General features: G+C 35.9%; 1 protein-coding gene across 1 annotated transcript; it reads right to left on the reverse strand.

Annotated features, from left to right (window-relative positions):
- Window positions 1-101: 101 nt before the first annotated feature.
- On the reverse strand, window positions 102-22,543 carry ros1 (c-ros oncogene 1, receptor tyrosine kinase; the record flags this gene model as incomplete). The annotated part of the gene is made up of 31 exons (XM_079632151.1): window positions 102-623; window positions 793-953; window positions 1,091-1,225; window positions 1,311-1,514; window positions 1,709-1,806; window positions 1,883-2,012; window positions 2,208-2,272; window positions 2,419-2,584; window positions 2,674-2,803; window positions 4,036-4,131; window positions 4,295-4,451; window positions 4,595-4,767; window positions 4,851-5,065; window positions 5,204-5,304; window positions 6,154-6,348; window positions 6,461-6,636; window positions 9,157-9,267; window positions 9,346-9,549; window positions 9,704-10,209; window positions 10,739-10,836; window positions 11,424-11,608; window positions 12,413-12,538; window positions 13,977-14,053; window positions 14,699-14,903; window positions 14,996-15,131; window positions 15,754-15,899; window positions 16,014-16,059; window positions 16,146-16,194; window positions 16,343-16,460; window positions 21,966-22,092; window positions 22,451-22,543. The coding sequence occupies 31 exons, from the start codon at window positions 22,541-22,543 to the stop codon at window positions 469-471; spliced, it is 4,584 nt and encodes a 1,527-aa protein (XP_079488277.1). The 3' UTR covers window positions 102-468.

Consider the following 22,543-nt stretch of genomic DNA (forward strand, 5'->3'; position numbering starts at 1 on the left):
AAATGCCCCAAATTGACAGATGGATGAAAAGTTTTTGCCAGTTTTTCTTTTTTAGGAAATACAAATCTAGTCGTTCTTTATAGTGTTGATATAATGCCTTTTTATTGTTCATTCACTTTATACATTATGCATACAATTATCATTACTATTAATTTGCTGTTTGCATAATTTAACAATTTAATCAGTTGCAAAAAAAATTCTGTTTGCATACCTTAACCAGATAATTTAATCAGTTGCAAAGTTTCAAGTACTGGTATTTCTTTAAGCAAATACAGATCTAACTGTTTTGCAGAATATTGATATCAGTTTATTAATCATTCAACATTATAAATTAAACAATACAATATTTAGTATTATTATAAAACAGTATTTACAAGAAATAAGATTACAAAAGTGAGGTCCAGCTCACAGGTCTTTGTGCAAACTTGAGGTGCCAGTGACTTCAAAAGCACATTGGCAATTATAGTCTTATCTATCTTCAGTGGGTGTCGATGTGTCTGTTCGCACACTGTCTGGGCTCTCAGCTCGATACATCAAGTAATTCAGTCCTTCGTTGCTGAGCACAGGAGACAGTCCAGTTTCCAGAACTTCATCTTCATCGACACCAGTGCAGACCTCCTCCTCTGGAGAAACCAGCAAGAGGTACATGTAATGAGTCACAAATCTGTGCACATCTGATTAAGATGTAACTGAGTAAATTAATCAGATTCATAACATTGATTCCTTTTTATATGATGAAATAAAGCTAATATTTTTGATTATATTGATATTTATATTGATATAAAATCACACCGTCTTCCTGGTAGGCTTGGTTCACGTGACCTTCAGCTCCATTCTGGTTTGCTCTTTTATCCTCCTCATAATCTCTCAATTTACTCAGGGTTTTCTCAAGGTACTGGAAGTTTGGCCTCTCAGTTGGTTCTTTACTCCAACAGCCCATCATCAGATTATGCCTACAAAAAGCAGTATTAAAATGGAAATGTAATCTTTGCTTTTTACCATATTCATTCAAAGCACGTCATATCTTTGTCTTCGCATTCAACCAATTTATAACATGTATTTGTAGAAATCATCTACTAATAACACTTACAATCTCTGAGGACATCCTGCTGGTGAAGGCAGTCGTCCACCTGTACTGATAAAACTTAAGACTTCATGGTTGGTGTACGTGGGATACGGTAGCTTTCCTAAAGTCATAATCTCCCATAAGAGCACACCAAATGCCCTGGAAAAAGCAAATTATAGGACAACATATTTATTGGAATATGCATGTTACTAGATAAGGCAACATTAATACTCAAGATACTGACCAGACATCAGAATATTTATTGAAAATGCCATCGGTTAAACTCTCTGGTGACATCCAGCGAACAGGAAGCAGACCTTCACCCTTCTTCCTGTAGTAGTCGTTCTTATACACATCACGGGCCAATCCGAAGTCTCCAATTTTAACGACCCTTTCTGGGTCTGTGTAGCTTCTTACTGACACTAAACAGTTCCTTGCGGCAATATCCCTGTACATAAAGCATTGAATATAGTTTCATTAAAATATGTTTACTTTTATGCATTTGGTATAGGCACTTTCATCCAAAGTGACTTGCATTGCATTCAAAGTGTACATTGTGTGTGTTCATGCATTCCTTGGGAATTGAACCCATGACCTTGGCATTGACAGGAATGCATTAGCAGTATATGAGCACATCTTTACCTATGAACAAAGTGCATCCTTTCTAAATAAGCACATCCAGTGGCAGCATCCAAACTGATGTCCAGAAGACTGGTGAGGTTTAGGAGCTCTTTGTGGGTCTATGAGACATAAGAACATGTTAGTCCTGTCAGTAAATAAGCATCTCATTCAGTATATTTGAAAACAAAGCCTGACATTGGTAGGACGAGCTCCTCTCAGGTAAGAGCGAAGGTCTCCTCCTTCCATCAGCTCCAGGATGAGGTAATGTGGGCCGTTTAGCAGACACACTCCGAGCAAGCGCAGGATGTTAGGATGATTAAACTGGCTGGAGAGCCACAAACACAAAACCATGCATGATAAATGTCCTCCAAATAATTGGATAAACACAATACCATTGCCATTTTCTCTAGGCCAGGGTGCCTCATCATCATCGTCATCATCATCATCATATATTTCTCACCATTGTACCCAATTATAATCATATTTTGAGTGTGATGCTTTGAGCAAACTTTTCTTTTACCTCATCAAATGAGCTTCTTTTAAGAATTCATTTTTCTCATAGTCACTGGCATCTTTCCTCAGTGTCTGTGAAGAGATCGATTTGTCAGACATCATGATTGCCATTGGTAGGCTATTCACTGAAACAACCTACCTGTATGTATGCATGCATGTATGTATATATATATATGTTATGTAAAGTGGAACATTTAAACAGTTTAACCCAAATGTACCTTGACAGCCACTCTCCTCTCTGGCACAACTCCAGTGATTTGGTTGCCAAATGTCACGCCTTCATAAACTTCTCCAAAAGCACCACTACCCAACAACCTCTGGAGCTTCAGACATTCTCTAGGAAACACAGGAAGTGACTCAATCTCTCCCTGGGCGGGTATGGCACTGGGGAAAGTTGTTCAAATATTAACACACTTTTGTGGTTTGTAGATGCAACAAAATCATATTAAAATGAAGTTTTAGTTTGTAAGTACCTGATGGCAAAGCAGGCGTTCCCAAGACCAACTAAACCTCGAATATACTCCAACTCCGCATCTGGATGGATGTGCACACCCGTTTGTGTTACAGTCCCATGATCCTTTTTCTTATGGTGTCTGTACCAAACTACATCAAAACAGCAGGGGAAGCAAATGTTGCACAGATCTACATCAAAACAGAAGTAAATGTTGTACTTTCATATTCTATCATTCATTTTGATATGCCTGCTCAATCGGTCCAACGTCAGTTTCCGATAAGTGGGTGAAGGTTTACTGCGGGAACACTTCCCATAAATCCTGATGTACTTGTTACATCATAAGAAGGATGGCGTCTACGCTAATATTAGTCTTTCTGTTTATCCCGAGGTTTACCGCAATCCGCCGTATCCAGGCCGTATCCAGATCTGATAAAGGACCTGCGTCTGGACACGACGACAACGCAGTCCTGAAGTGTCAACTAGTCTCTCCCTGTGAAGGCCTCCTTCCCTTTACCTCTATACAGATAAAACGTTGTCGGGATAATTCCAGTTCATGTGGCTACGCGGAAGCGCAAAAAAATTCGGTATTATAAATTTTTCAAGGCTCGTACCTTGGAACCTATTTGCGTTTTCGAGCCACCAGGCACTGCTTTGTGCAAATGAGCGGCCGGATCGCATTGAGGGTTTTCTGTTAGAGCAGTGTCGTGTTAGCGGACCCTAAGTTAATAACTAATGATCGTTGCGACGGAAGTGAATCGATCAAATCTAACTTTAGCCGGACAATAACTGCTGTAAAGCAAAAACAATCTCTGTTACTTTAATTTCCCATTATCACTGTAAAGCTGCTTTGAAACAATCTATATTGTTAAAGCACTATATAAATGAAGATGACTTGACTGCGTGTACTGTCTTTTAGGTTGGAATGCCCATTGGTTTTTGGTCATATAGTTTAGCAGCACATTTGATTATTCTGATTTAAGTCTTATCCTCGTTCACTCGGATGACAAGGTCGCACAGGGTCCTCACACCGGCCATTAATTTTATGCGGCCCCACGATCACAAAACGCACCAGTCTGATCAATAACCAGAGGTTATGGCTAAAGCAATTTAACAATGCCGCCCACGCTTGCTATTATTAAAAGGTACCTTGTAGTCCCCATACATTCGCCTATCTAACAACTTAGTTAGAGCCCAAACTATAACCAGAGGTTATGGATGAAGCTAGTTTCTCTGTAGGGAAGCTAGTTTCTCAAGAGAGAGTTTATATGTTAATTTCCTTTGTTTTCAAAGTGTAGCCCTCTTCCAGTTCTTCCATTTTTTCCAGTCTTACAGGAATGAAACAGTCTTTTATAAAAGGGAATTGCGTCATGTGTGTACTTACTGACTGCTGCGACGACGATGAGAATAATCAGTGTAAAACCAGCAGCGACTGATACGATCACAATAATCAACGTCATGTCAGTGTCTAATGAAGTACCTGCGATGACAACAGTGCATTTAAAATGGCTTTTTTGTATTAGGTAGCACAATAAAATACACAGAAAGCAAAACTTTCATTCAAATGTAAGGTATGCAATATGTTTTTTCTTAATCATCTGCTTATATATATATATATATATTCAATGATGCAGCATTCTTACCTGGAGTAATGAAAGTTGTTTGTGTTGATTCCCCTTTACCCCAATATGAAAAGGGGGTAATGGTGATGTTAAATTTGGTTCCTGGTTTGAATCGTGTGACATTTATGACTGCTTCGGAAAACGTATTAGCAGGGTGACAATATCTGGTGGGGTCTTTCTGCAGAAATGCATGTGGAAATACATCATCAATACATTATACACAAATATAATGGTTACATAAAACATTGTTTTCCTTTTAAAGTACTTGGGGTGGATTTACAATATCTAGTTTACAATAATAAACAAAATTTGGTGTAGTACATTTTGAAGCTGTTCCACATTTTTCCACAGTTCCTTAGACACTACACAATAAATCACTGTCCCGTAGTCAACACTGCTGGGTTCCCAGTGTATCTGAAAAAATGTGTCATTCCCTTCAAGAACAATTTTGGAAACTGCAGGTGGAATAACTAAAGGAGGAGATACAAATCCATCTGGGATACAAATACAAATACACAGAATGATTATAATGATCACATACAGCAATATGACATATATATGTTCACACAGTGCTGACCTGGTAGAGGTTTCAGCATTTGCTGTACAACAGAAAAAGCGGTCAGTGTTTTGCTGGAAGACATAAGGACACTGTTGTTTTGGTTCAACTCCTGAATCCTGAGCTGTTTGTTCTCATCCAACCAAACAAGTCGCCCGCTATAGGAGCCCACTTGATGATATGAGATTTGAGATGTGGTCCATCTTGCAAATTCCACCACTTTAGACTTCTGCATCCTTTAAAGTGGCAGCAAATGGATGAATTTATGCAAATCATTAATAAACTACATTTATTCAATAAGAAAATATTATTATGAGACAAATTGGTCATTCATTAATGATATCTAGCTGTTTAACATTTGTATATGTACCAACCTGAGAGGACTGATGTTGACTCTGTAAAGATTCAACAGGGAGCCGTCCTGTACCAACCAATACAGATTTCCTTCAATCACATTCAAAGTGATGCCAGCGACCTATAATTTAGAGATTTTGCTGAACTCAAGAGTCTACAGGGTGTGTACAGTATGTGAAATGGGTACACTAGCGTTCAAAAGTTTGGGGTCAGTATGATTTTAATAAAAAGATGAAGAAATTATTACTTTTGTTCAGCAATTATACATTAAATTGATTAGAAAAAAGACAGTAAAGACTAAATACAAAATATTTCTATTTCAAAATAAATGCTGTTCTTTTAAACTTTTGGTAACACTTTATTTTACAGTGTCATTGATATGTTACAGTTACTAAAGTAATAACAGTAAATTATGCATAATCACATACAACTAACCCCAAACCAAGCCAAACCCTAATCCTAACCCTATAGTAAGTACATGTAGTTAATTAATATTACACAGTATAAATACAAAGACAAAGTGTAACCGATGTTAGTAACCAATGTTAGGCTTTGGTTTCAAAGTGTAACTGTTTCTATTTATAAAATAATCCAGAAGAAACTGTTTCATGGTTTTCACAGACATATTAAGCAGCACAACCGTTTTCAACATTGATAATAATAATAAATGTTTCTTAAGCAGCAGATCATCATATTAGAATGATTTCTGAAGGATCATGTGACACTGAAGACTGGAGTGATGATGCTGGAAAATTCAATTTTGCCATCACAGGCATAAATACCTTTTTTAAATAGATACCAGTGCTTTTTAAATTGTAATAATCTTTCAAAATATTATTAGTTTCCTATTATATAGTTTCACTATATCCCGGGTAGAATAATAGATCATTAAAAAATAAAATAAAATAAAAATCTTAAAGACCCTAAACTTGTGAATGGTGTATTAGCAGTGTATATATTAGGTCCTCACCTCCTTCCCTGAGAACACACTCAGTTTATCCAGGAGTTGGTAGTCTTCTCCATCCAGTCTACAGCCTTCTACTGATGTTTCAGTGGTCCAGTAGATGGCAGCATTCAATGAATCAATCACCAAACTGAGAATCTTCTGCTCTGCTTGAAGAAATATCTCAACCCCATGACCAGATGTAGGAGACCCTCGGCATATCTGATAAGAGCTCACAATTAGTTCATATAAAATCAATAAAGGATTAGTAGCTTCTGCTTATTATGTCTTCAATATTTCACTTATTCAAGAATGACTTCATTTAAAAGCATACCTGATTTGAGTTGCAGCTCCAGTATAGATACTGTCCCAGCCAATCAAAGGCCAGCGCTTCAGCATTCATGGGTGATGGCATTGTCATCACACTCAGAGACTCATTACCCAGTTCAATCCAGTTAATGTGGCCCGAATTGTTAGTCCAGTAGATTGTGGAGCTATACCAATCCATGTCTGCGCATCACGAAAGAAGAACATGCTATTGACCTTGTTTTTTTTGGGAGTTGCATTGTGAAATATGGGATGCATAATGATGTTCTATAGTGCTTTTAATGCATTATATAAGTACAATATAAAACGTGGAATGTATTTTAAATAAATACTCTATTAAATCGATCAAAAGTGACTGTAAAGACATTTATAATGTTTCAAAAGATTTTTATTTTAAGTAACTTTTTACATAATTACATTTTAAATATATTAAATAGAAAACAATTATTTTAAATTGTGATAATATTTCACAATGTAACTGTATTTTGTTATATCAAAAAATGCATGAGACTTAAAATTTACAGACTTTTGAACGGCAGTGTATCACAACTTATCAATAAGAACTCTTAACAAAATGTTTGTTAGGTTTCAAAATATTAAACATTAAATATATTGTTTAAAAAGAAGGCAAAAGGTCTTGGACACATTTTGATTGCCAAACTTTATGGATAGTGTTGGGGAAAGTAACTTTTAAAATTGCATTACAAAATTGAGTTACTCCCTAAAGCATTTGCGTATTGCGTTTCTCACCTGGGCTGGGCTCGAGCCTTGTTGGTTTTAAAAAACAACAAGGCTCATTAAAACATTAACATTAAAAAACAAAAATGAAATAAAAAAACTCAACAAAGTTCTATTTTTGGCAAATGTAAAGGCTCTTTACACCAGGGTGCAGATGTTAAAAAATTTAATCTGGATCAGAATTGTCTGGATTTGGAAATCCCATATTATTTCTATCCAGGATAAGGTAATCCATTACTTTTGTGCCAATTTTTCAAAGCAAAATTGGATTGGATCACCCAGAATTTTTCAGATTTCAGATCACATATCATAACGTAGGCTACTTGCTATGTAAAAAAACAACAGGTAGAATAGGTAATGTGGGGTCACTTTAAAGGGTTAGTTTACCCAAAAATTTTAAATTCTGAAAAAATGAAAAGTCAGTAACGTTAATTACTCACCCTCATGTTGTTCCAACCCCGTAAGACTTTCATTCATCTTCGGAACACATATTTTTTATGAAATCTGAGAGCTATAGATCACTCCTCCATAGGCTTCCATGGGATTGAAACTTATTCGGCACAACACCGGCCCAGAAAAGTTATTAAAGACATTGTTAAAATAGTCCTCAAAAAAGGGCCTCGAGTACTGTCTATGGATTGTAACAGCGAAGCGCTTCTGTGTTCTACGTCACATGCATCACACGCATGACCAGCGTCGGCCAATAGTGAGCCTACGTGCCGACGTACAACACAGAAGCGCTGCGCTGTTACACTGTTACTCCACAGAGAGCCACACAGAAGAAAATTAATAGTTGAATTAAGTCGTTATTTTTGTTTGTTTTTGCGCACAAAAAGTATTCTCGTCGCTTGATAAACTTAAGATTGAGCCACTGTAGTCACTTGGACTACTTTAAACATTGTCTTTAATAACTTTTCTGGGCCACTAAAGGAGGAGTGATCCAGCTCACAGATTTCATAAAAAATATCTTAATTTGTGATCCGAAGATGAACGAAAGTCTTAAGGGGTTGGAACAACATGAGGGTGAGTAATTACCGACAGAATTTTCACATTTTTGAGTGAACTAACCCTTTAAGTGTTTTTATTTGAAGAAATAGAAAATAGCACAATAAAACACTACAAACATCCCTTTCCATTTTCAATTTCCTTTAAACAGTCAGACCCCTACGGAGCCCCTAAAGAGACATGGTGATAGAAAAAATATGAAATGGGAGAAAAAAAATGTCAATGTTTTTGCAATCTATCAGTAAAGTTTTGTGTTGCGTTCACCCGAGAAACTTTGAGTTCGCTCGCAAAGAACTGAAAAGTTTTGCAATCAATAGCAAAGTTTCTCGGAGGAACACAAAACATTTGCGAGAGAACGCAAAAGCATTGAAAGATACGTTTTCTTCCCATCTCATATTTTTTGTCCCTTTAGGGGCTCCATAGCCCCTCATCTGGCCCAAATAAATAAAAACAAAAACAAAATAAACTACTTTTGATTTTTTCATTGTAATTGAACGTTCAAACTAAACTTTTAGTTGCGCGGCTGATCTGGATTGCAGAAGAATAAGATGCAGGAGAAGAAAGTTAGCACTCTTTACTTTATCTAATGTCATCTTTGCTTATTTATATGGTTGAACTTGAGTTACTTATTTGAAAAAGTTACTTTACTAGTTACTTGAAAAAAGTAATCTGAGAAGGCAATTTGCATTACTGAATGTGTAATGTGTTGCCCCCAACACTGTTTATGGAACGTTTATGGTTAATATAATGAACTACACACCTCTGGTTATTCTGCTAACACACTTGTGTGGGACCAACAGGTTAAAAAAATAATAGGAAAAAGTGCCTCAGAAAGTGAAGTTAGATCTGAGAGGATCATGAAAATTAAAATGTTTTAACTGTGACTTAGTTGTTCAAAAGAGTCCAAATACCTTTTCGGTCCACAGTTATGGTCTATATATGATTTGTCTGGTTTCTTACCTTTCACATCTCCAATATGAGACACTATTGGTTCCATTAATTCAATGCTCTCCAAATCTTGCTTCCATATTTCATCATCACTTGCAGCAGCAATATATGGGAGCTCATCGGCTGAAAAAGAGATGACTTTTATATAGTGGCCATTTTAAAAACATTAAAGTGAATGGTAAAGTGCATCAATATAATCACCAGGCTGAAGGGTTGTTCCTTCATATGAGACTGATCTGGAGCATCCAGCAGGAGAACAAGCCGTGACTGTGACGCTGTACTGCTGTGAGCTCTGCAGATCTGGGACGGTAACATGTGTGCCAGTTTTCCCACTAAATCTCATCACGACCAAACCATTCATAGAGCAGTTTATAGCATAAGTCCAATTTTGCCAGGCAGATGGACCTGTGTGGAACAAACATTATTTAATGGACAACAGTAATTTTATGGTTTAGCTCAATGAAATCTAAACCAATAAACCTGGCTTTAATAACTGAATGAAAAATATATATGATTTTTTTTTTTTTTTTTTTTTTTTAATAGTCTTGGTATCACTCACTTGCTCCAATCATATTTTCAGGTTGATCCCAATAGACATTGGCTTTATCTGATCCAAACAGGACTTGTAAATGTCTTGGCTTTCGTGGCACAGGATAGGGTTGCGCAGATGCGCTTAAATCACAGAGATTACCAAATCCATAATTTTGACTATGGATGACATCACAGTCCATAGGGAATTCATTGAAGGTGGCCACTTGACTCTGGCCAACTTGTTTATAAAGTGCATATCCATTGGTGAGCATGAAGAAATCATCCTCATAAACAATGCTGTTTGCTTCAAAGTTAATGTTTTTGTACAGCGTAATGTGAAATGATCCATCCATAGATGTGGCGTTGAGCGTTTGATCACTTTTGTCGTGATAAACCAGTATCTTATTGGGGAAACTGACCACAAAGTTGGAGACCGAATGTGTTTTAACGATGTGACTTATCTCATGTTGTTGGCCAGAGGCGTCTGGAAGAGGGCAACGGTATATTCCACTGCTCAGCAACAAGAACAGCCATCTGACAATACAATTTTCAAATTTTATTAAATTACTCTTTACTTAAAGGGATAGTTCACCCAAAAATTAAAATTCTGTCATAATTTACTCACTCTCAAGTTGTTTCAAACCTGTATGAGTTTCTTTCTTCTGTTGAGCACAAAATAAGATATTTTGTAGAATATGGGTAACCAAACAGTTGATCGGGCCCCATTGACTTCCACTGTATGGAAAAAAAATACAATGTAAGTCAGTTTGGTTACCGACATTCTTCAAAATATCTTCTTTTGTGTTCAACAGAAGAAATAACTTCATACAGGCGTGGAGCAACCTGAGGGTGAGTAAATGATGACAGATTGTTCATTTTTGGATGAATTATCCCTATTAAACCAACGAAATAATAAACTAAAATCTCGTCTCTAATGGATATGATAAAAAAAATACTATAATGCAGAGGGTTTATACAATGTTTTATAGCTTTATATTAAGCAGAGACATTGCTTTACATTCAAACTGAACAAACAGTATTTAATAATGTTTATGATTCTCACCCATTATATGGATCTGCAATTATATTTACAATGTCACTGGAAAGGTTGAGATTTATATCCACTGGAAAGGAACAGTCATCCAATCCACAATAGTAGACCTGCATTTTATTTTTGTGGGAAATAAAGTATGATGACAGTATTTAAATAAAATGCCAATTTCATCTCTCTGTATGGCATCTGTTACATTTCGAACTGCCCTTCAGTTTGTAAACACAAGTAAAATCATATGCTTTTAGTAGGGTTTTTTGTACAAAAAAAAAATATTTTATAATATTTAATCTTTAAAGTTGTCATTTTAGCCCCTATTTAAAGGTAAATACACACAATGTACAAATTGTAATGCACAATGGGAGTCTATGGGGTAAGATGTTCCAGTCAAGAACATTTAAAAATTGTATTTAAAGTGCTCATATTAATTATTCAGTACAAAAACATATCATATTTAAAGTTGTCATTTTGGTCCCTAATTTAGGGAAATGCACCCTACAATTAGAAACATAGTAAAGTGTTTACATTAATGTTATTACAATGGAAGTATATAGGGCAAGGAGTTCCAGAATATTTAAATCTTGTTTTTAATGTGCATGCTGATATTAATTATTTGGTACAAAAACAAATGATTTGAAAACACAATTTAAAGTTGTTTAAATCATCATATATTCCAGAATTAACAATAAATACACACCCTTCCACTGGAAACATAGTAAATCCTCTGATAAAGCCAGTCTACAGTCAGTGCTGTGACCTCCAGCGGGGCAGAGTGCAGAAGTTTGAGATCTGAGGGGTCAGTCAGATTTACAGCCCCTTTCGACCAGATACGAGTCCCTTCAGAGAAGTAGACATGGTTGGAAGTGTAGTGCACTGCCACCCCTGTAAAACAAAAAAAACAAAACAAAAAAAAACAGTGAGAAGCCAGAGCCATCTATCTAAAGGAAAATCTTATTCCTTAAAGGTTGCTATTCCAAAGCTACTTTCAATTTTAAAGGGGTGGTATAATGCCCTTTTCACAAGATGTAAAATAAGTCTGTGATGTCCCCAGAGTGTATATTTGAAGTTTTAGCTCAAAATATCCCACAGATATTTTTATATACCATGTTAAAGTTGTCACTTTTTGAGGGTGAGCAAAAACGCACTGTTTTTGTGTCTGTCCCTTTAAATGCAAATGAACTGCTGCTCTCAGCACAGGGGGCGGAGCTTCAACCGCTTGTGTCCTTTTACCTCACACACAGGCATGCACTGAAAATTGTTCAAACCGATGTCAGAAAGATGGAGAGACTCAAGAAGAAGTGACAACATGTAGACAACACTTCTGAATGGTTAGTTGGTGAGTTTATGTAGCTTTTGTGTAGTTATCTTCTAGTCATTGATTAGCGTATTCTGTCTTGAAAATCTATAAATCGTGTTCTGGGGGCGGGGTTTATGTAAATTCTAGGGTTAGTGATGTCACTAACCCAGGAGGAATGTCGTGTAGTCCCTAGCTGTTTGTTATAGTCCTTAAAAAGCGATTTCTTTAAAAGCAAATATCTCCCTTTGCTTTGAACTTTGTAACTTGCAGATGTTGTTTAAGCTCAAACAGCAGTATTACACACTAACTAAAGTTAAAAAAGTGAAATCATATTCAACCACCCCTTTAATATCAACTGTGTATCAAATGTGATATGAGGAGGAATGGACCTGTGATGTTGCTCTGGATTAGACTATCTGAGAGACACAGTGCTGTCGTGAAGAAATCTGCATCCTCTTCTCTCATCCTTAGAGAGTTCCATCTGGACGCAAAGACCCAGCGGCCTCCATTCTGCTCTGAAAAGCATCACAGATGAAGCGATAAGATTGTTTATTTCAAGTCATTGCCAACACGATGCATTGAGAAACATTAGCAGAAGAGTTGAAGTATTTCGGCTGCATGAAGCTTTCCGTGATTTCGCCAAGTTAGTTCTTGGATTAACATCCTCAGATTTTAAATTTGGTTTAAAGGAAATTGATATGCTTTTTCAATGTTGGTGGCAATATTTAAAGGAACACACCGACTTTTTGGGACTTCAGCTTATTCACCGTATCCCCCAGAGTTAGATAAGTCCATAGTATACATGCCCTTTTCGTCTCCGTGCGTGCCGTAACTCTGTTTGATGCACCCACCGCTAGCCTAGCTTAGCACAAAGACTGGAGGTAAACGGCTCCAGCTAGCATACTGCTCCCAATAAGTGACAAAATAACGCCAACATTTTCCTATTTACATGTTGTGATTTGTATAGTCACAGCGTGTACAAATAACAAGGTCACATGAGACACAGCCATCTTCTAACCGTATACATACTGTAAACTATATTCTCAGAAGGCGAAGCACTGCTACTTGGGCGGAGTGATTAGCGCAACACTCTGAGCGAACTCTCTGCTCCTCACCACGGGGCTTCTCAGGCGCTGCAAGCAAATCACTCCGCAGAAGCAGTGCTTCACCTTCTGAGTATAGTTCCCCAAAAACATGATTATGGCAGAATATGCTTACCAAGGCTGCATTTATTTGATCAAATATACATTAAAGATTAACAATGTAAAATATTGCTACATTTTTAAATAATAACAGTTTTTATTTTAATATATTTTAAATTTTAATTTATTCCTGAAATGGCAAACAAAGCTGTATTTTCAGCATCATTACTCCAGTCTTCAGTGTCACATGATCCTTGATGACCATGATCATGCTAATATAGGTAATAATATACAGTAATATAATAACATAATATAATAATATGGTACTGATTTGCTGCTCAGGAAACATTTCTTATTATTATCAGTGTTGAAAACAGTGTGTTGTCTTATATTTTTGTGGAAAACGGATTTTTAAAAATCCTTTGTTGAATAGAAAGTTCAAAAAGATGTATTAGAAACAGAAATCTGTTGTAACATTATAAATGGTCTCTACTGTCACTTTTGATTAAAAGTATTAATTTCTTTAAAACAAAATGTACTGTCCCCAAACTTTTTAATGGTAATGTATATTTACAGTGAAATAATACTTTATTATAAATGAATATATGAATTATTATTTTTTAATAATTATTATTTATAGAAATTGTAGAAATAAAAATATCACTAAATATTTTAGAATATATATATTTTTTACAATTTTAGCAAAAGGAATGTTGCTCCAGGACCTTTTATTTATTTATTTATTTTATCCAAGAAAGCATCATATACTTGGCAAGATTAGGGTCATCTTTGCAGGAAGCTTAAAACTAACCAACTTTTGCTGGTGTTGTTATGCTGCCTTCAGCAACTGAACCCTGGCCGTCTTGATTTACAGCAGCTATTGAGATCCTGTGTAAGACACAGTAAGTACAAGTATGATTTTATATCAACAAAAAATAATAACATCAAACTGCAAGTAATACCAAGCCCATGGTTTGGAATCCAAAGGGTGCACAGAAATGTAAAAATGTATTGGCCTACCCAAAGGGATAGTTCACCCTCATGTTGTTACGAACCCGTAAGACATTCGATCATCTTCGGAACACAAATGAAGATCTTTTTAATGAAATCTGAGAGCTTTCTGTCCCTCCGTTGAAAGCTATACGCAACTACCTCTTCCAAGCCCCAGAAAGGTTAGCGAAGACTTCATTAAAGTAACCGTGACTCCAGTGGTTTAACCACACTGTTATGAAGTGACGCAAGTGCTTTTTTGCGCAAAAACAAAAACATAATTTACTAATTATTAGCGAGTTCACGCAACAACGTCTGCTCTCGAGTCAACACAACACGTGATTTGACGCACGAATGCGCGTTTGGAGATTATTTTGAACCGAAGTCTTATGGGTTTGGAACGACATGAGGGTGAGTATAATTACAGAATTTCCATGGTTGGGTGAACTAACCCTTTAAATGCATTGTATATTGCATTCTATGTTGCATTAAAGTAAAAAAAATCATAACTATAAAAATGAGGAGACTGTGTATGCACACTACCTATATGTAGTGTTATGGATCGTTGGGTAGAATGTGTTGAAGAATACATTTCCTCCCGTTGCGACACTGATGACGTGTTCCTTGGATGTGAGATTGAGGTTGAAGCCCAAGATGGGTCCTCCTGGTTTCTCAGGTGGAGACCAGCGAACCTCCACACTCTGTCCAGACACGCTCTCTATACTCTCAATGGACGGGCTGGAGGGCACTTTTGGAAGAGAAACATTTTAAATGGCTTCCAACAACTGATTTTGAAACATAATGCAAAAAGACACTTAATCAAGTGTTGATTTAACCTACGTCCAAAAGGTTTTGTTTGGTACCAAGGGCTTGCTGGAGAACACGCGTGTATTTCTGCTATCACGGCCCAAACCCTGAACTTATAGTAGGTAAAAGGTTCCAACTGTTTGACGGTGTATGTTGATTCTGTCACATTCTATGAGGGAAAAAAAACAAAGCATTGCCAAAATGATTCATCATGCAAACAAACTGTAAAGAAAAGTATAGGTGATATTTCATGCCAAGTTCTGATCAATAAGTTATGACAACATGTTTTTTTTACATTGCTTTAACTCATCAAAATAAGTTAAGCAATTCTCAACTTTTTTTATGAGTTGTACAAGATTCAACAATGTTTTAAGTCAGTTTAATGTAATTTAAGTTGAAATGACGTAAACATCTGAGTTGATAGTACTTAAAAATTGAAGGCAGCAACTTTGTTTTATGACCATGAAGATAAATTATACAAATCTTACTGAGCCCAAACCATTTTTTTTAGTTGTATATATATAAGTAAGGGCAGATTTGGGAGAAATTGTCATTAAAATAATGTCACAATGTAAAATATCTTAATGGTCATAACATAGCCTTTATTTTCTAGATGCAAAAATATGTTTGTTTTTTTCCTTTTAGTTTCTAAAATTAAATATAATCTGAATATTCTTTGTATCCAAATGTATGATGCTGTATTTCACTCAATAATAATGTATGATGTACAAATGCAACAAATAATTATTAGACATCAATATTACACATGTAAACATAAAATCATTCATTACCTCTGCTTGTGCCCAAATCCCAGACAGACTAGGACCGGTCCACTGAAGAATTTGCACCACATCAGACTGATTCAGGGACTCCCAGCTCACAGTTATGTTATGAGATCCAATCCAGGTTGAATAAGGAGCTGCGAGCTGACACACATCTGGACAGGAATATGTAAATGTTTGTAAACCAATAATAAGTAAGCAGAAACCGAAGTGAAAGAAGCAAATAAGTTGTAAACTGGTTACAAAAACTTGGCAGTAGTCCTACTCACTTCGGCAAATGGCATCCGTACACTGTTTGAAGCCACTTGTGGCTGTCTACAATTACAATATTTCAGACATTAGCAAAAAAATAATAATAATACTGGCCCAGACTACTTATGAAGAAATCTTAAGAATCTTACCTTTGGGTGAACTGAGGCATCAAGAAGCCATTCATCACATGATGAGGCTCTAAGACAAATAAGTAGAAATAGTAGTCTTGAAACAAACTTTAAACCTGTAATTTCCTTCCTTTTGCCACAAATCTTTTCCATTTCACATGCACCGAACTTCTGGAATCAAAACACAGCCTGCATGGAGCTACAGCTTAAATGTTCACATGACTGTATTCCCAAAACCTAAAATATCGATCAGTAACACGCAATCATGGCTGGACACTGGCCCTTTAACAGTCCCTCCAAGTTTGTGGTCACCTGGTCCGTGTGGCACAGGTGTGTCTAACAAGAAAGCAGACGGAAACAGGTGTTTCGTAAGAATACCGTCGAAGAAGTATGAGTCATATATCATTGGCGGATAACCATGCAGACAGATTAAGCAGACTGAAGGTCACTTGGCTGTAAAGTATAGAAGTTCTTATCTTTACAGTTGTTGTTGATGGATTCAAGGAAGTGTTTATTTAATGGTTAAAGTGTAATTGCCATCAGATCCAAATGAAGGAAAAGTGTGAATTTGATCAATAACAAAGTACACTAGGTGTCTTACTCACTGTAGTTATAGGTATTTAGTGCCAGTTTACCATATCTAAGATAATGTATAGAACCACTTATATATATTGAGAATAGTAATGGTTGTACTCTACAGCATGAGGTTTATTCAGCTTAAAGCAATGGGTTTATCGACACCATTGTGACATAATGCTGAAAACAAGTTATAAACCAAACAAAAATCACATTTACAGTATGATATTCACAAACTAAAGTAGTTTAAATGATTTTCAGTGCTATCAAACTGCATGTTTTTCATTCAGCTATTCCGTGTTTTACCTGACTTTCCCTCTAGGTGGTGATGCTTCACAAAACCTTTGCTTTAACTAAAGTCAGAGATATCATGTGTGTTATTATATAATAATTGTATGCATTATAAGACATATACATCAATCTTTATAGTATTAGTAGTACCCCTTGTAATTGTAGTTTGCTAAAGCTTACATGCATAAGTCAGTTTCTCAGTACATTTATTGTAAAAAACTGTTGTCTTAAACACCACACATGCTGATAATACAGTCTTTCCTGTGTCCCAACAACACATATATCTGTTTTTAGTAAGTATATATTCCTAGTCTCATCCAGAATGGAGATAAATAAGAAAAAATGTCTCTCTGATCTACATTGTAAAAAAAGTTGCTGCCTTAAATTTTTAAGTATAATCAACTTGGATGTTTGGGCCATTTCAACTTAAATTACATTAAACTGACTTCTTGAATAAACTGAATCTTGTATAACTTATCAAAAGTTTAAAATTGCTTAACTTATTTTGAAGAGTTAAAGCAATGTAAAAACATATGTTGTCATGACTTATTGATCATATAATTTGTTTTACACTTTTTCTTCCAAAATCACATACTTCCCTGTATGAAAAAAAGTATAAGACAAAGGAAGTATGTCCGAATTCACAGTACTAGTAAAAAGTATAGGCAAAAAGTACCTGGATGACCTGCTACTTCCTGCAAGATTCTGAAGTGTGCATGCACTTTACTATCCCATGAGGCCACGGGAGAGGATTTGTGAATGGCAGTGAAGCGAAGCAACTGACACTTGTATCACATGATAATGGCAGCATGGCAGATGTAGTATTTACATTCTTTTTACACACTTTTTTAGTGGCTGCGAAGTAATTACTTATTCAAAATAAGTACCAAGATAGTATGCGATATCAGATGAAGCCTCAGTTGTGTGTTTTAGGCATTATTTAAAGGGAAAGCGCACCCAAAAAAACTTATGCCGTCATTTCCCCTTCTGCGGAACACAAAAGAAGATATTTGGAAGAATGCTAACCAAACAGTTCTGGTCATCATTGAAGAAAAACAATCCTAAAATATCTTCTTTTATGTCCCTCATTTTTGGGTAAACTTTCCTTTTACTCATTTTTCTCAAGCTCCATTTTAAAGAACATTACCGATTCAAAAACGCTGCATGTTTACAGAAGAGATTTGCTTATATAATCTATAAAAAACAAGCTGACATTTTCTGAGGACCAGGACTCCCTTCATGTTGATTATAGAGACCGTGGTTTTGATGATTTGCCTTTTGTGGGTTAATGCATGCAGCATGCAAAACATGAGGCAGGAGGACCACGATGTCTGAAAACAAGAGGACTTTCAGTGATGTGTCTAATTAAGAAGGGGCTGCTCTTTAAATCCACAAAGCCCCCTGCGACTGACCCTGTGATGTGACAATGAACTAGATGTACTTGTTTATGTATTTATCACATGAGAAGCACTGAACCTTAATCAGACCTTATAAATAGCAGAAATGTTTTTCCACTGTCTTTGTCCAAGTTGTCTCCTCGCCAGGCTTAAAATATCACACGGGCAGATCAAAAGAGCAGAGCATGAATATTAGAGTTATTGTGATGTACTGTATATTTGGTATTTGAGACCCCAATGATGCTATATTATGCCATTTATGCATTTGGTGTCAATTACAGGTAAGATTTATGCATATAGATGTACGTAGCTGAGCATGAGAAGTCAATAAGAATTGACCCCATTTACCTTTTAATACGAACTTTCGTTTTTATCTGATGTCACCTATAGTAAAATAAAATTAAATATTAGTCAAGCTTTTTTTAATTGTCCACAATAGTCAAACTTGCAGTCATATTCGACTTCATTTTATGTAAGACCTACTTTTTATAATCCAATCAATTCCCAATGCAGATGGATAAAATCAAGTTCCTCGCATATTTTCATAAACATATTGAATTATGAAAGTGATATAGGTTGTGAATGCTGTTTCACGTTAACTTAAATATATATATATATAAGATTTCTTAATGTTTGAAAGAAGTCTCTTAAGCTCACCAAGGTTGCATTTCTTTGATAAAATACCATAAAAACAGTAATTTTGTAAAATATTACAATTTAAAATAGCTGTTTTCTGAAATATATTTTAAAATGTAATTTGTTACTGTGATCCAAAGCTAAATTTTCAGAAATCATTCTAATATCCCAGATTTACAGCTCAAGATACATTTCCAATTATTATCAATATTGAAAACTGATTAATATTTCTGTGGAAAACATGATACACTTTTTATATTTGATTATTTGATGAATAGAAAGTTCAAAAGATCAACATTTATTTAAAATAGAAAAATAAAACACTTTTGATTTATTTAATGCGGCCATGCTAAATAAAAGTATAGATTCTTTTTTTCCCTTTTTTTTACTGACTCTAAACTATATACAATCCAAGACAGGACGACGACAGCACTGTCCAGACCGAGTATCAATGGATTAATAATCTGGATTTACTCTGAGCCAAGGCCAATCCCTTCAGCATGACACTCATTCCACAGTGTTTCACAGGCCTGGGGAAAACATCTTTATGAGTGGCACATGAGAAGTGTATACTATACATTCCTATCATCACAGGGCCCTGCTTTTTGACAGGCCATCCTTATAATCATATTTTGATGTAACAAAAATGTACTGGCAACAAACACTTTCACGGAAGTTGTTGTAATCATGTATCCGTGAGGTCATTTTCTAAACACGTTTAAAGCTAGGTCTGTCATGCTTCTGCAAATGTTAGAGAATCCCTCACACCTGCTTTAACACGTAAGACTGGGAGTGCTTGCAGAGCTGTGGGACCGCAGTGAAAGTTTGGTTAGGGAGATTCTCCCAGGATCAGCCCACCACAACCATGCTAAGATCGCTGTGCAAGTTTTATTTAGAGCGCGGAGGATTTGTGGGAACAAAGGAAGTTTATTCTGGGAGACCCTTGTTTGCAACATCCAACATGCGGTCGAAGAAAATCCCTAGAATATGACTCACGGGGCTTTGACAAACATCTTACCGCAACTGATTAAAAGTAAGCAATAAGTAGAGCAATATAATCATGAAGAAATGCTTTTTTGCAATCTCTTGGTTAGTAAAATATTGTGTCCAGCTGTGTCTCAGCTCATATAAGGGCAGACGTGAATGTGCATGTGTATAAAAATAGTTCAAGGCATTCTCCATTCACTCCAAATCCCTCCCGAGAGCTTTTTAATTTACAGAGCTGAGGGAAGCGCCTGTCTTCAGTTGATTGGTGTGTTAATCTGTCTGCTTGTGTCCCTGAAAACCCATAAAGATATTCACTTCTTCGTGTTCATCACATATCTCATCCTATTCCAATTTCGGCCTGGATATAATAATTCACTTTCTAGTGCCACTACAGGATGAAACGGCAGGGGGAAAAACAACGCTAAATGCAAATAATAAAATGAAACAAATCACATTATTATGTATAGCGATGGAAAATAAATAGGCTCATCAATTTTTTAAAAGGGACGAGAACACGCTTCCCATATCTTCTGATGTTTATAACAAAGGCTGTGCATCTATTTTAGTTAAACATCATCATACCATTTTACGTGGTAGAAGGTTCATTCTTAAAATCCATAAACATAATAAAACAGGAAATGACTCAGACATTCACTTGCAGCGAGAATAAACATGGTTTCAAATGACTTGTATGCATTAAATTATGGACTTGCGGAGGACAAGAATTACATTTAAAAACATCTTTTTAAAAACCTTAAAAAACTGTGTAACAGTTTATTTTAAGATGTCGTATTACATGATATGTACTTACTATAGTAACAGTAAATTATGCATAATTACAAGTAGCTAACTCTAAACCAAACTAACCGTAACGTTAATTAATATTACTTGAGTAAGTACTGTCACCTAAAAATAAAGTGTAACCAAAAAAGCTAAATGTTTCTGTTCAGACGTTATGTTCATAATTTGGATCAGTTTATGTTCATAATTTGGATCAGTTTATGGCCATATTAATACAACTTGAATCCTTAAATGGGTCCCACAATGTGAGATTCAAACTGTAAAGTTAAAAATAACAACACTATGATGAAGAAAACATGAAGTATTATATTATATGGTTCAAAAGTTTGGGGTAAGATGTTTTTCATGCAAAATACAGTAAAAACAGCAATACTGTCGAAAATGTATTACAATTTTAAATAACTGTTAACCCGAAACGTAACGCCTAACCCTAACCGAACAGTCTACTCTGCTACTCTAAAGAGAGTTAGTTGACATGTAGTTACTGGTAGTTAGGAGAATATCTAATGTGGACCATCGAAATAAAGTGTAACCAAGCCAGGTTTCACAAGCTATTACTCCATTCTTCAGTACCAGTGAAACATTTAAAAATAAACATTTCTTATTATTATTATCAACGATGAAAACAATCTTGCTGCTTAATGTTTTTGTAGAAACCATGGATTAATCTTTTTTTTCAAGATTCTTTAATGAATAGAAAGTTGAAAAGAACAGCAATTATATATACAATTTTGTAACATTATAAATATCTATTGAACAATTTAACACCCTTGCATGCTAAATAAAAATATGAATTTCTTAAAACGTGTGAACAGTGCATATAGTACTATAATATCATTTTTTGGGTCATAATGGGTTGGAAAATTTGAAGCAAAATAAGTTATAATTAAATATATGAAGTTTGTTTTAGCTTTTGTATAAATTCTAGAACCTGAAGCAAAGCATTAGTCTTAAACATGGGTTTTTAATACCAACAAAGCTCTAATAAATCAGCACTTCAGCATTTTTGCTTCAGACCCCTATTGAAATAACCCGTGTAAACACCCAGAACTTAATCTTTTGGCCTCTTCAGACGCCACCTTTGCAGAATGTCATTGCTACGTGTCAGACATGCGACGCAGGCCTCATCCCTTATCCGGTGGAAAAGCTGCACCTTCCTTGACCTGACATTTCTGTTCAGAGCCATCCATCTGCCATAACCAAGAGGTGTTGACAGCGCTGGATGATGATGGGTCCTCTGCATCTTCACTGTCGACTGACACACTTTCTGCTCTCTGCAGCTGTGAGAAAACAGATGAAGCTTTGAAAAATCGAGAGCAAAAACAAACAACAAGTACCATGATCTCTTGCGCATCCTGCGCCCTGTTCCTTTTTAAAACTATGTTTAACCGCCAATCATTCCCTAAATTTAAAGCAAGCTTCAAGTAAATCCACCGAGAGTGATTGATAAATACTCTAGAGGTGTTTCGGGTTTTATAGTGCGTTACGCAGTATGGGATAAAAGTCGGCCTTATCCTGAGCTTAATTCATCCATCTGTGATGACTCATCATTGCACTGACACCTCCTCGTTCATTACCGTAGTTTTATTGTAGAAGAGGCCGCGGTGCTAGCAGGGCTTACGCGGTGGAATCGCACACTTGTGCCCCGGCATAGCTGATGGGCAGCAGGAGACGTGGAGGCATGCCAAAGACAGCAAAGTCAAGTCCAGGGAAAACACAACCAGCACACAT

This window comes from Phoxinus phoxinus, assembly GCF_949152265.1.
Source record: "Phoxinus phoxinus genome assembly, chromosome: 13".
NCBI lineage: Eukaryota > Metazoa > Chordata > Actinopteri > Cypriniformes > Leuciscidae > Phoxinus > Phoxinus phoxinus.